Source organism: Scomber scombrus, chromosome 4 (genome assembly GCF_963691925.1).
Source record: "Scomber scombrus chromosome 4, fScoSco1.1, whole genome shotgun sequence".
Classification (NCBI taxonomy): domain Eukaryota; kingdom Metazoa; phylum Chordata; class Actinopteri; order Scombriformes; family Scombridae; genus Scomber; species Scomber scombrus.
In genome coordinates, this window is record NC_084973.1 from 28,887,468 (window position 1) to 28,903,089 (window position 15,622).

Genomic DNA, 15,622 nt, shown 5'->3' on the forward strand with positions numbered 1-15,622 from the left:
AAGTCTTCAAATTATTAATATTTAGTAACTGAGGAACTCTTGCATTGATTGGCTGTGAGCAAGTCAATACAAATAGTCATATTTTCTATCTCTGGGTGCAAAAAGGATGGATTGCAGGTATCGGTGACGGGAGACGTTTCGATATTACTTGGTATCGATTTATTTCGGCCGATACCTTAAAGGTATTGAGTACCGATACACAGCCCTAATAGCCAATATAAACAGGAGGAATAATTACAGTGAGGAAAACATCCTTCAGAGCTTATATGCACCTGACTGATGTTGCTTGCAGTTTAAGACATACTTGAAAATTGTGAACTTGTCCTTTAAGTACAGCATTTTGAATAAATGTACTTAATAACTTTCCATCACTGGTAAAGACTGAAACACATCACTGCTACTGTGAATGGAAGCAGCAGTACCTGAAGGCAACACTAGTCATCCAAAACAACATTTACAAAAAGAAAAAAAAAGAAAAAAAGGGAAAGGGAAAGAAAAAAAGAAAAAAAAGAAAACAGCAGATCACATGACCACCCTCCTTTATTTCCTGCAGCTCCTGCCTGCGTCAGCTCAGCAGCAGCGGTGTGGTCGCTCTGAAAGCACGTTAACGGAAAAAGAAAAAATCACTCCACACGTCCCGAAAGGCCTCCGGTGCACCGTAAACTCTGCAGAAAGAAGTCACAGCGACGACGGATATTATTCACACAAACATCTCTCGCTTTCTTTTTTTTTATTTATTTAAAAGTAGCTGCTAGTATTTATTTGTTACCATTTATAAAATAGCATTTAACAAAAAAAAAAATTATAAGAAAAAGAAAAAAAGAAAAAAAAGAAGAAGAAGAAAAAGAAACATAGTAGCTCATAATGGCGACAGCTGCTGTGTCTGCTCCTGCAGGCTGCGGCCCCAGCCCCGTGCCGGGGACGGAGCTCGTCCGCGGGCAGGCCTTCGACGTCGGCCCTCGGTACAGCAACCTCTCCTACATCGGGGAGGGAGCCTACGGGATGGTGTGGTAAGTCTGTTACCTCGAAGACTCTCTCTCTCTCTCTCTTTCTTTCTTTTTTTTTTTACCCACCCTAGCTCTTGTATATGCTTCTGCACACATGTTGCATAATGATTGCAAGAGTTTAAACCCTCTTTTTTTTCAATTTGGACCCCATTTAACATGAGCTAACTTGTATATTTTACTGTAACAATTGAGCAACTTAGCTGAGCAACAGTGTCAACCTGATGTCAGTGAAATGAAGTGGGGGAAAAAAGGCTCAATTTGTTCATTTATTATACTCAAATATGTTATATTCTGTATTTTTTGCATTGAAATGATCACAAACAAGGAGTCATTGCACCTTATTTAGCAACTATAAACTTGTATCAGAATGTCATTTAATTGCTTTTAATTACGTTTCTATGTCATCATATGTCTCTAAATATAGCATACAGCACTTAAAATGACTAATTCTGGTTTATTTTATAATGTTATTTCAACTTGGATCTAAAAGGGTGTGTGCAATCCCCCCTCCCTACCCCCCTCACTTTAAATTTACTGTCCCTTTTTATGAACATTGTGGTGGTTTCTGTCTCCCAGATAAGTTACTACAGCAATTAAAATGACCAAATTTGCTTTACTTTCAAGAATATGTGTACAGCTTGGGATATAAAAGGGTGTGTGCAAGCCTCCTCTTTAAATTTACTGTGGTTTATACAGACTTTGTGGTGGCTTCTGTCTCCCAAATTAGTAATAAGCTTTTATGGCATCTTGTTCATAACATACAGGATTTAAAATGATAAAATTTGATTTATTTTCAAGAATATTTGTACAACTTAGGATATAAAATGGGGTGTGCAAGCCTCCTCTTTAAATTTACAGTGGTTTAAATAGACTTTGTGGTGGCTTCTGTCTCCCAAATTAGTAATAAGCTTTTATGGCATCTTTTTCATAACATACAAGCATTTAAAATGATCAAATGTGTTTTAATTTGAAGAATATTTCCATAGTTTTGTATATAAAAGATTCGGTGCAAGCCTCCACTTTAATTTTACAGTGATTTTTACTGGCATTTTGGTGGTTGCTGTCTCCCATGTTAATATAAAATCCCCTTTTTTTTAACCGTTTTTAAGATAACATAGAGCTTTTCACTCATAATCAATAGTGAATTTACAGTAATCTCATACTACTAGACCTCATTTTTTTCTTCTTTTATTATCAGCAGTAATGTATTCTGACCCTTTGTATCCATACACTAGATTTTAATTTGTGATATCTGCATAATAAGTTAGTAAAAATGTATTGTAGGAGTATCTCAAGGGGGTTTTACTTGAATGTTTGGCTCAAGAAGTTGATGCTGAAGGCAGGTTAAATTCAGTATATGAAGGAATTTATAAGCACAACATTATCTGGATGTAGTATTTTCAACCTGATGCAATGCTGTGATTATATAGCGGTGATCTAAGTGAAGATAAACCACTCAAAAGTCAGTTTATGCACCATTTTATTTGTAGGTATGTTGATTTTTATCCCCTGTTCTTGCATTAAAATGGCACTTTGTAGTTTAGGTAATTGTAAATTTGTAGTATACATCATCATAATCGACCTAAAAGAAGAAAAAAACCATAATTTTCAGTGTATCGTCTTGTTGTTTCTTCAGCCTTTGGAAATGTAGTTGACCCTAAATGTGCACACTGTACTACATTACATAATATACTGTCCTAGTGTCAAACAACAGCAGTGTAGTTGTGTGTTTTTCTTTTCTTCTGTAGTGAGAGGAGCTGAGTTTTCTGAGATTTTGACACATAGCCAGCCTAACAGAGAAGAGAGGTGGCACAGCAGGTTGTTTTAGCATCGCTGGAAAACTCAGCAAAAGCACACAGACACAGTTTGATCAACTACTGGTGACTAGTACATACTGGTGGCTTAAAGGCAAGCGGACCAGATAAAATAGATTTTGCCATTAAAGCCTTGTTGTGCAGTTGACTAAGAGTTGTCTGTGAGATTGCTTTAGCTTTAAAGAGAGTCAATAACACTTACGAGTGAGTGCTTGATGCTGTAAAGTGATGGTTTGCTCGAAGCTGGATGACATAACCACAATTAAAATCGTAATTATTTTAATAATTCAGCTCTGACAACACAATATTGATTGCTGATTAATCATTTAAGTTGTTTGAAGAGTAAAATATCAAATATTTGCTGGTTCCAGATGATTAAAAGTGAAGATTTGCTGTTTTTTCTGCTTTATATCACTGTAAACGTGATATGTTTCTATGTTTTTGACTGAAAATCACAGCAAAATACATTCAGGTAACTTATAATGTGCATTTGTCAATATTTCTGGCATTGTCCACTACAAAAATAATAACTTATTAATCAAAATAAACAAGAAATTCATCTGTAATACCTGTTAATATAGTGATATAACAAGCATTTTTTCTTCTGTGCAGCATTCAATGAACTTCATCATGACTCCCAGATGGATAAATATCTCCTAAACTGCTTCAGCTGACTTAAAAGTGATTGAAAACATTTTGAACAATTAAAATTATATATATATTTTAATTAATTTACTTTATTTATTCAGTCATGAATTCATTTTGCTTGCACCGCAGCTTTCGTGCTGGTAGTTCAAGTGCAAATTTAGTGTTTTAGCGAACTCTGGCAGCTATACATCGATGTTTTTAAATAAATGAAGAAGTAAATAATGATTTTTTTTGGGAAAGAATGAATAGAAAACAGGAAATAATTAAACATAACATCCTGGTAGTGCCTCAGTAGTACATCCTTCAGCTGCAATTGTGTGAATCTAAAGCATGAAAATGAACTGGCTTTCCTTGGTTTGCAATGAAAGAAATAACACAATATTATGACCTGTAGGTTTCTTTTTAACGTTAAAGAGCTCGACTGCACACAGCCAGTAAAATATTAGTAAAATATTTGACTAAACATGCCAGCAAGAGCATAATTAGGTTCAGACATGGTGACAGTAATTTTAGATGCCATGCTTTTCTCCTCCTCTTCTTGAAACTTTGCTCACACAAAGAAAACAGAAAGCTCTTCTTGTTTTTTAAAGGCGCAACAATTAACCGATAATTAATGGCGCTGTGGTAAGCTAAAGGGGTTTTCTTTTTTCGCTGTTCTTCATCGACGTGGTGTTTCTCTTTCTTGGCTTTCACCTGTTAGTGAGTCAGCGTGGGCTGCTCTGTGAACTGTGACATTTTACACCTTGAACTTTCTGTTGTTTCAGTTTTTGTAAGCTGCTCTCTTATCTTCATCTGTTCTTCCATCAGGGGCTTCATGTGGTTGATTTTGTTTTTCGTTGTCTGAGAAAATGGTTTTAAAATGCCTACGTGAATTTTCACACCCAACCAAGTTGTTGACAGTAATTGTCGACTTTGGGTTATCTGCTTATGATCTAACCTCGACCACCTCTCAGTAACTATCTAGGACAACAATTGAATGACACTTACTAACACTGTAGTGTATTTAAAAGCAATATTTAACAAGAAAATGTTAGTGAAAAGGCTTTAAACGTTAGTTGGTATCGTTTAAAAAATTACAATACCAGTATCATTCAAAGTACCCTTAAAGTGATACAGACACCAGCTGAGTACTTCATTCGATACCCATTACATTATCCGGTGTAACAGGTGTGTAGTGTAGACACACTTTAGAGCGTTTAGGTGGCATCTAGGCTGCTGAACTGCTAAGAGCACTAACTCAAATTCACCACGACTTCACCACCACAGACGGGGTGTAGCTGCTGTGGCAGTGGACCAATCACATGATGCATTAAATCAAAGAACGCTTGCTGTTGATTGGCTGTGAGCAGGTCCATAAATACATAGTCATATTTTCCAGCTCTGGGTGCAAAAAAGATCGATTGCAGGTATCGTTTGACAGGAGACGTTGCAATACTACTTGGTATCGATTTATTTCGAGTATTGATACCTTTAAAGGAATCGAGCACCGTTAGCTTGCCGGCACAGCTAATTAGTTAACGTTAGTTAACGCTTCTCTGTTATTTACGTAGAGTTTTCTAGCTGGAAGGAACCAAATACTTCAAAAAGAGAGGGGGGGCTGTGAGTAGCAGACACAGTTAAATACAAATAAAAACATACAATGTTTCCCACAGGTCGAGAATTTACACGCCCACCAACATCACCCGTCACACCTGACATATGTTGTAAAGCTTTGGATATAGCAGTTAGTTATCGGTGGGTCGCGTTAACCCAATAAACTGACTGATCGCTTATAAGTGACAACAGTATGGTGTTCACCGTAGTTACAGTGTCCTTGGCCGCCATTTCCTGTTTGAAAAGTTGTCCCTCCCCTTCTGGTACTCAGCCAAGATGGCGACTGTTAAGGGCGAGAAGCGTCCATAGTTACACACTCAACTTTTTGACTGTTTTGAGTGCACCATCTGGGTACAGTGTGAACGCACTTATGCACTCAAACTATTAAGAGTTAGTACAGAAGTATGTGATTTGAGACACTGCAGTGATTTGAGTCGACAGTTATCAGTGATGTGATATTTATACTTGGCAGCATTTCTGGGGGCTGAAGCTTCGCTGGTCTGGCTGCATTATGAAACCACAGTTGTGCGTCCTAATTGAAAAAACTAAACTGGAATTTGGATTTTATCAACCTGGGAAGACCACCCAAGTCGATCCTCTGTGTGGGGTATGAGTGACGGTTGTTTAGTTTTAAACCCACCTGATTTCAGATATCTGAGGGGGCATCATCCGTGCACCTGCTATCTACCACTTCTTTCTCTTTCCGGTTACTCTTAAAGCTGCTTCAGTAATAATGTGAAACTCATACACATAAAATACAGTTATTTTCTGTGTAATGACCTTAATAATTTGCTGTCCTTTTTACCAGTTTCCTCTGATATGAAGCATCTTTTATTATCGCTCCCCTCATCTCACTGTAGACCAAAGCGTTGGCGTCTCGATGGCTAAAAAGTTGTGTGTTGATCCTTGAGCTAGGAAACCTTTTTTTTTTTTTTTTTTTTATATGACTCTTGATCATCTTCCAAAGGAACAGTGTCACATTTGAATCTCAACCAGCCAATGAGGGGAAAAAAACCCCCAAAAGACATTGATTTATGAGTAAAAGAGAGAAAGGCTCAATTAGATATCTCTCAGTTTCCCGGCATCAAAGATCATAAATTACAGCAGCAGGCACAGGCAGGTCCACCACCATGCTTGACTAAGATTACATTTGTTTTGGTTCCCCCCGTTATGCCAAATTCTCCCAGCTGGTGGAAAAAAACAGGTTACCAATACGTCACTAGTCCGGTAAATGTGAGCTTTTCTTTCTTTTACAAGCCCCCCTTTTTTCACTTATAAAGTGGATCATGAGAGAATTTAGATGACCTGTTTTATTTTTAGGAGGGCTTCTGTTAGGTGAATTTTAAGAAAATATTCCCCTGTATTTTTAGCCCTGTAAGTCAGTTTTAATCATTTTCTTGTGGGCATTAAATCGCTGTATCAACATCTTTTTATACCAGCAGGAAGAGCTCCACAAACAGTCACTCATGTTCACATAATATATCCCTCTTCTTCTTCTTCTTCTTCTTCTTCTCTACTTTTGGTGTGTTTTGTCTGTATTTTTAGCGTGCCTGCCTGCATTCCCCCTCGGAGGCAGTCGGAGCGAGTGATGTGTCAGCCTCGGCTTCATTGCACTTGTCTTGCTGCGTTCCTGTCTTGAAACTTGTGGTTTTGAGTCAGTTGGTCATGTTTCTTTGATGTGCAGCAGCCAGAGAAAGTGGTGCATTTTGTACTCCACAGTCTGCACTCAGGGTTTGCATCTGAAATATATTTTTAAATCATCAAGACATTACTTCTGTATCATGCTTTCTACTGTAGGAGTTCAACGCCATGCATTGGTGTTGTAAACGGCTTCCTTTAGGCTGAATGTTGTGATATTTATAATACACATCTCACATTGAGATATTTTAAACAACATAAAGAATAAGATCATAAATATGTACATGGTCATGTTTTTAGGAGAGAGGTGGAGATGGATTTGCTTCTTAAAATAGTTTTGTAAGTCATTGATCTTCAACACACCTCGAGTAGGAATGTAGGAAACAGTTATTCTTTTCTCGGTTAATCGAATAGTTTATTCATCTATAAAATGTTAGATGATGGCGATCACCATTTCACAAAGCCCAATATGCAACCTAAAGTGTCTTGTTTTCTCCTGACAGACAGTCCACAACCTTAAAATATTCTGTTTACTATCATAGAGGACTAAAGAAACCAAAAAATATTCACATTTAAAAAGCTGGATGAGCATTTAGGCTTCTTTTTTATGACTCAAAACGATTAATTTATTATCAAAATAGTCGCCGTTTAACTTCCTGCTGATTGACTAATTGTTGCAGCTTGTGTCTTGAGTCATAAATTGACATAGATAAAAAATGGATGCTCATTCCAGCACTCAAACAATGAGTGATAGATTGCATATGTGATTAAAAAGACAAAAAAAAAAGCACAGACGATGACTAAAATAAAAAGCCAGCAAGTGGGCCACCTTGAGTTGAGATCATTTTTTTTCACATGAAATCAAACAACAGCCCAAAACAACTAACAAATTCACATTGAAGCCAGAAGCTAAGATCCTGTTTACCGTTTCCATGACAACATTCATCTCTCTGGTCTGTGTCCTCTTTTGCTGCTACTCTGAATTATTTCCGCTTACTTTTAAGCACACAGAAAATCACACACTAAGCGGATCCTAGGGTTCGATCACTGGAAAGATGTGGTTCATATCAATGTGTACGACATGTAGAGAGCTAGAGTGGTGATCAATATCGATCGGACAGTCATTAATAATCCTAAAATAGTGGAAAAAATGTCCATTACAATATCTGACAGCCCAGGGTGACGTATTTAGATAGCTTGTGTTGTCCGACTAACAGTTGAAAACCTGATTGATTGATTAGTTGACAACTATTAAATTAATTGCCAGCTATTTTGATCATTCAATAATTGTTTGGAGTCACTTTTTAGAGACTAGTGTTCAAGTTCTTTGGTTCCAGCTTCTCAAATGATCTTCTCTTTGATCGTAAGCAGACAGTAATAGAGACAGTAATATACAAATGAATGAAGAATGAAAATAGTTGTTAGTTGCAGCCATAATTTGGTTTAGTATAATAGAAGATGAAAACCAGAAAATATTTACATTTGGGAAGCTGTCAGCAGTGAATTGTGGGCATTTGTACATATAAAAACAAACATTTACAATCAATCAATGATCAGAGTTACTGCCATTTAAGGGTTAGGGTTGATAACAGAACCACATGATCAGTGTGGTGTAACACACCTATGACTCTGATGTAAGTTATGTGTTATCTTGCAAAAATCTAGATGTGTTGACCAGCGACCAACACTTCTGAAGCGTTAATCATCACAAATGCAACTTACCTTTGCAGCTTTCTACAGTAGTTTAGTCATTACTCCTCAGAGTAGATTTATCGAGCCAAAATCTTGTTACACTAGATTTCAGTTATCAATGAAGCGGCAACTACCACAACTTTAATGCTGAGTCAGCGTGAATACCTTTATTAAGATCACTGCCGCTGATAGCTGCTAGATGCTGGCTCCGCATGACTCCCATTCAAAAAAGCATCAACTTTTCTCCAGGAGTACAAAGTCAATGATCTTTTTCAACAGGTCATTATGGTCTCAATTACTAAATTCTGGCCCTCTAATAAGTTTGCTGTTGCCCATTTAAGAAATGATTGCACTGTAAATAAGATTTAAAGACTTACAGCAGCTTTGACTCGTGCTGTGCAGGTTGATTAGTAACAGTTTGCTCGTCAATTGTCGCAACATTTTGGTAAATTAAACGCCACTAGATTGCGATACCTAGATAAAGCAGTTAACGTTGACCCCAAAACTGCATCGCTCAGTGTTCCCAGTAAGCTAGTGTTAGGTTGATAGTGATGGTTTCCAGAGCCCTACTTATTTGGAAGGTCCTGGGTCCAAATGGCAAAGATGGCGCAGACTATAAGCTGCAACTCTGGACTTCAAACCAGCTCCAATGCAAACCACATCTTGATGAATCCATCTTTATTAACAGTCTTATGTTCTCTGTGTATTTTAGAATGGAAGATTTCTCATATCTGTCTTCCTAAGAGGCTGAAACATGATACTGGGTGTTGTTGTATATGTTTTCCAAGTAAAATTGGACTTGACTACTGCTCTGGACAGCAAAGTTTTAGTATGTTAACCAATAAAAACAGACTTATATTACTTATTTTTTGGCTTTCAGCAGCTCTAATAAGTACCTCATAAGATGTCAGTAGAGCTGTGGTTGTATTATGTTCTGCTTCTTGGGAACATTTGGGAGACATTATAGACATAAACATTTTTTACTTTTAGTCTTTTAAAGTGTTTTTAGACTAACATACTTATTGCCAGAACTTTCTTTTGTACTTTTGCAAAGTGTTGAGTCCGTGTTATGATATTCTTGCATTATAAAAAAAAGTAGTTTGACTGTGTGGAAAAGAGGGAGTTCGACTGGGAAGCGTGTGTGTGTGTATGTGTGTGTGTGTGTGTGTGTGTGTGTGTGTGTGTGTCATTTTCAGAGTAGGCCTATTTTTGTTTTTTCAATAGCCTCTTGTTGAGGTAGTTGCATGTCAGGGCTTTCCAGCAGCAGCTAAAGGGCTGCACAGATTGACGCTGCGCCGAGCCTCTTCACACGAGCCTCGGTTGGTACACGCAGCCCTGCTTACACAATCACAAGATACTGTATCGCTGTGTGTTACAGTTCTGTGATGATGATGATGATGATATTGGCATACTCTGCGTTTTCAACTCGCCCACATGAACAGTTAGATCATGGTGGAGGGGGGGGATGCTGCTGAAGTGGCTTAGAAAAAGTTTTATGTTTTTAAAAAGATATGTGATGATCGGATTGCACCTTTTTGTCCACAGTCATGTCAAGTTGGAGTAATAAAAACAGCAGGAAGGTCTTTCATTTCTGCTGCTGAGAAACCTTCTTTTTGCAATTAGTATATTGTTGATTTTACACAAATTTTAACAGATGCAGCAGGCGTTGATTGACTGTAAAGAACGTAGATGTTTACCTTTTTATGTCTGTCATTTGGTTGGTTCAACACTTTGATCCACGCTGAAATATCTCAACAACTTTTCATGGATTATCATCAAGCATGGATCCTGTGACTAGGCCTGTCACAATAATTATCGACTTATCGTACATTAATGTAATTATCAGCATCATCATTTCTCTTCACTTATCGTATGATACATGGACATGACCTTAATCATTTTCAAATTAATATTGTTTATCATTATTATTTCTGAGACAATATATTGTCCAATAAAAGTAGTTATCGTGACAGCCCTAGCTGTGACTTTTCTCCCAACACCATCATCAGGTCAACATTTAAAGTTTCTTTAAGACCAAAAACTTTTAAGCACTGATGAGATTCCCATCAGTCTGAGAAGGAACTAGTGTTTAGAGTTTAGTGCTAATTAGAAGAGTTTAACATGCCAACATCCTAAACTGTGAGGGTGAACATGTTAAACCTATATACCTGCTAAACATCAGTGTGTTAGCATCATCATTATCTCCACCAGACATCAGCCTGTATGTATTATTATAATTAGTTCCAAATAATAATAGTTCATTTGTATCGCGCTTATCAAAAGCAGTGTTACAAAGTGCTTCACTATGAACAAACAGTGAGACACAAGGAGCAAAAGAGGAACAAAATCCAGAGCTATGGTTGACTCAAAAACCACAAACAAAACACCAGGGACGAACATGCAAAAACACCCGTCTAACTGACACCCAAAAATAGAGCGGAGCAAGACCCGAGCGTAATGTAACAAAGCACAGTACTGAAGCTCAAGAGGAAGAATATGCATAATAACTGTAAAGAAAGCCAGTCTTCAAAAGTGATTTTAAAAGAAGATATTGATGTAGAAAGCAGCTTTGGTCCTCTTTAGTCTTAAAGCAGGTTCCTGTTTGAGGATCCCAGGCTGCACGCTGGTTTGTAAAGGTGTAGATGAGGCACAAATAGCGCCAGACACCAGCTAAATGTTGGTAGATTAGCTTCACTCACCAGTGAAAAGAAAAAAAAAAAAGGTAATGAATTTTATGACTGGTAAAATTTGAGCATTAACTCACCATTTAGCCAGTGAAAATTAAGTAAATGTTTCACTTTGGGTGTAGCAGTTCAGATAAAAACCATAAAGGGCTTTAAAAGTAATAAGTCAAATCTTAAAATTAGTTATAAAACAAATGGGCAGCTAGTGTTAAGTCGTTAAAATTGGAATAATGTGTTCTCATTGTTCATATCATTATAAAGCATAACAGGTCCCATTTTAATGGATCGATTGGCACAATTTTTGCACTAATTGATTAATCAGTTATTAATTTAGTGCAAAAATTGTGTGAAATGTTCAAAGGTGATATTGTTTTACTTGACAAGTGATTGAAATTCAAAGATTTAAATGACCAAAAAAGGGATTTTTAAAAAGAAAGTTATTTTTTTGATATAACTTTCTACTTACTATTTTCATAATGGATTAGTTGTATGACAATTCATTTTCTGTCAATCAACAAAACAAATGATTGACTTATACTTTCAGCCCAACATGTTTACCATATCTTCAATTAAAAAGGAACAGATCAAGTCGCTACATATGTATTAAATCTACATATACTCTTGTAATAAGTACTCAGACATTTTATATACATTGTTTTAATCTGAATAACTAGTAACTAGAATACAGTATGTGTCTTTGCCTCAGAGTACCATGTATTAAAAGAAATATTGAGAGCTTCCACCAATCACAGCCACAGTTTATGATAATTAAGCGTTTGGTAATCATTTCATCCTTCGCCATTCCCGTCGTCCTCTTGTTGAGTTTTGACTCCTCGCGATCTTGATCTTGATCTTGACTCCTTGACCCCGTCTCGAAAACTCAGCTGGTGCCGATGCTCTGCTTAGTTGTTTTTTTGGGGGGGGTTTTTTGCTTGCCATGAGCCCTTCCTCTTGAAATGCCACTGTGGCGCCCGTCTCCATGGCAACCCCTCTGCCTCTGACATCAGTACCACCACTCCACAGCCAATGGTGAGGAAGGAGGGAGGGAGGGAAGGAGAGAATGAGAGCCTTGACACACACACAGTCTCTCTCTCTCTCTGAAATCCTGTTGTGCAATTCAGAAGGAGATGTCATTTGTGTAATTTGGGGTGATTACAGCTGCCGAAGAAGACGAGTCCTCCACGACTTCTGCTTCAACAAACGCCGCTGCTCATTGCTTTACAGTCCACACTGATGCATTTTATTAGTAGACTCCTGTTGCATGCTGCTGTCACATATTTCAAATGAGCACAAACCCTTTTTTTTTTTTACTTCCATTGGAGCATAAAATATGATGTCTTTTGTGTTGTGGCCACTTGCCACAAGTAAAAATTTGCAGAAGTGGTCGGTCAGCTTTAATCTTTTTGGTCTCAGTTCTAGATTAAAGTAAGCCTGCAGGAATTTGAGGTTGCACCGAGCACATCTGCATCATGAGCACTGCAGGTTTGACTCATATTGTAAGTGAAGTAGCGCTAATGCAGGCACAGAACTCTCCAAGGACCGACCTCCGTACCGTCGTGGTGTTTTTTTTGTGCACATTTGTCAGCGAGCCTCGTCCGTTGTGCAATGACTTTACGAGCCGAGTATTTACATATAAAACAAATAGTTTCTTTGTAAACTTTTCTTTAGTCTTTTGAAGATCTGCAGAGCTTTCCGTCCTTCCAGCTAATGTTCCAAGTTACTGGCATAAGTTATAAATCAGCAGCGCAGTTTAATAAACAGGTTGTTTATGGATCGTCAGTAAGCTGATTTTTTTCCCAGCAGTGATGATGAACAGCTGCTGCACTCTTCTCTCAATATTTTTATTCTTATTATTGATTCATCTGCTGGTATTTTCCCTTTTTATAAAATTACTATTATTATTATTATTATCACAGCAAAGCATCCCAAAAAGTTAAACTTAATTTACATAATTCACTATTTTTAGAAAGGAGTCTTTGAAGTGTTTCCTCTTCTAGTTTTAGACTCTCACATTTTAACATCTGAGAAGCAGGAACTAGATAATATTTGCCTGTTTTTTGTTGTTGTTTTTGCACGATTATAAGAACTGTAATGATTAATCAAAAGTCACAATCATTGCAGGTTAATTTCTTGTCAATCAACTACTTTAATTAATAACTTAAAGCTGATTTTAGTGTGGTTGTAACCTTTTAATTGGATTAGACATTACTGTATAGCAGATAAAAAGAGTCATAAACACAAGTAAAGGTAATACAGACACAGTTTAAATTGCATTGCAGGTTGGTATTTTATTATATTATAGCACTTTTATTACTGTTAGTATATAAAAAAGTGGTTTTCCAATTAGCTCTTATGTTAATTGGTTATTATCATTCAGGGATACAAGAGGGTGCTTCATTTAATTGGCAGAATTTAGCCGCATGTAAAAAAATTCCACCATCTGAATGTGGCTGAATGTAGAGACTCGTCCGGTTTTATACTTTAATCTACTGTAATACGACCTTGCTGATAACGAGCTCAAACATAACATGAGATATGGAGGTCCGAGTGTTTGGTCAGTGCTGAGAGCTTGAAGTCATACAGCGGTTAATATAAGGGAGTGGCAGCTTTCTTTAGAGGTAGAGAGTAATGAAGGAATGATTGTGAGCTGAGTTATTTATGAGAACTGCTGTGCTTCAAAGCGGACAAAACAGTCACACAAAAGGAAATCGTATTTATCAGAAAGAGTTTATGAATCTTTGTTAAGCTTTTTAAGCAGGAATGTAACAATACACAAAAATCACCGATCAGTATGTAGCTCCGAGGTCATGGTTTGGTATGTTCTTAGTTCAGTAGGGGCGAAAAAACAGGCAGGAAATAACATTTTGATCCCATTTTTTTAATGTAAAAACTCAACAATGGCTCATTATGGTTTCCCAGAGTCAAAGGGTGCAAAGAACAGTCTAAAAAACTCAAATCTATTCAGTTTACTGTCATGTATGATGAAGAAATGCATTAAATCGTCACATTTTATCAGCTGAAACTTACCTCAAAGAATGATTCAGTTATTGAAATAGACGCAGATTCATTTTCTGTTGATCAACTAATCGATTAATCGACTGAGCCTTGTAAGTAATATCAACTTATTTCAAACTAACTAGCAAGAAAGCAAAGTTTATTTATATATCACCTTTCACCGACAACAGTCACAAAGTGCTTCACATTCAAAATAAATCAAATAAAATGAAGATAAATGAAAGCAAAGACACCAGATATGCCCTAGTGTTAGTGAATATTAGTAGTGTACATATTTGTATGACCATGGTGGCTCGTGGACATGGTTTAGACGCAGCAGTGAACCACCTGGATCCTGATGTGATGGTGTGTTTCATTAGCTGACATTAACATAAACAGGATTTACACTCATTTACTGCTTGATATAGCCCCTCTGCTCTTTTCCCTTTGATGGTTACATAAAGCCCAATTCAGGCCGGTGACAAAACACTTAAAAAAAAAAAGAAGTGAGAATCTACATTAAAATAATATCCAAAGTTGTTGTGAAATGTAAGAAGAGGGGGAAGTTGCATCCTCAAACTTACTTCTTCAAAGTCTGTTTTTGGTTATTATTCACATTTCTGAGGATTTCCCTAGTGAAAATGAAACCCTTGATGGTGTTAAATGATATAAATGAATAAATCTTGTTAGTGTAGTACAGAATTAAGGTAGCGGTGTGTTTTTCTTAAGACAGTAAATGCTAAAATGAGACCAGGAAAGTGAGCTGAAGTGGATTACCAGCAGCATTTTCTGCTATGAAGGGAACATTTGTATATAAGCAAATGGTTCTCTGTGCTCCATTTTTTTTTTTATTGTGTTTTATATTTTTAGTGTCCTTTGTGTTTGTAGTGGAGGAGGGCTCCAGCTTATCTGAGCACACACAGACAGCAGGGAAACAGAGAGGCACCAGATCCATCACAGAGCCAGCTTATCATATATAATAACACATAAGTCCATTTTTTTTAAATCATGCAGTCATGCGAAGGATGGGTAAAAAGTTTCTCGTGAACACTAAATTCTCACAGTCATCCTGCTCAAACCTGCTTATTGTGGTTAGTTTACACAGAAACAGGAAGTGTGTCATGATGAGCCAAAAAGAAGAGAGATACAGCCAAATGTGTAAAAGGGGATAGTGGATCAACCCTCCAAGTGACAAACAGAGTTGGTTTATATTTTGTGTGTGTGTTTTTTTTATGTCCTCCACAAACAGCTAAGTTGACCGTATTTGTATGAACTCTTGTAGGTGATGATCATTGAAGCTTGATGCTTTACTAACAACGACACCTCTGAGAAAAGCTAATGATTAAGGATTCGAAATGGCTGGTAATAAGACAGATGCACAAATTAATTGCAGAATAAGGACTTGAACGCATATATCGATTTTTAAAAGAATACATTTAGCAGCTCTGTGATTGTATAAATGTATTTTAGTAGCATTATTTGATATTAACTTGATAATTGGTGTGGAAATATGGGAAAGAAAGTGTAAATTATAATCTGCTTACGTTTAAAG

General features: G+C 36.9%; 1 protein-coding gene across 1 annotated transcript in view; it reads left to right on the forward strand.

Annotated features, from left to right (window-relative positions):
- Positions 1-452: 452 nt before the first annotated feature.
- mapk1 (mitogen-activated protein kinase 1) overlaps positions 453-15,622 on the forward strand; it is a 36,260-nt gene continuing 21,090 nt past the window's right edge. Inside the window, exon 1 of the mRNA XM_062417026.1 lies at positions 453-1,010. Within this exon, the coding sequence (XP_062273010.1) occupies positions 865-1,010 (146 nt within the window). The 5' untranslated portion in view covers positions 453-864. The remainder of the gene's footprint in view (positions 1,011-15,622) is intronic.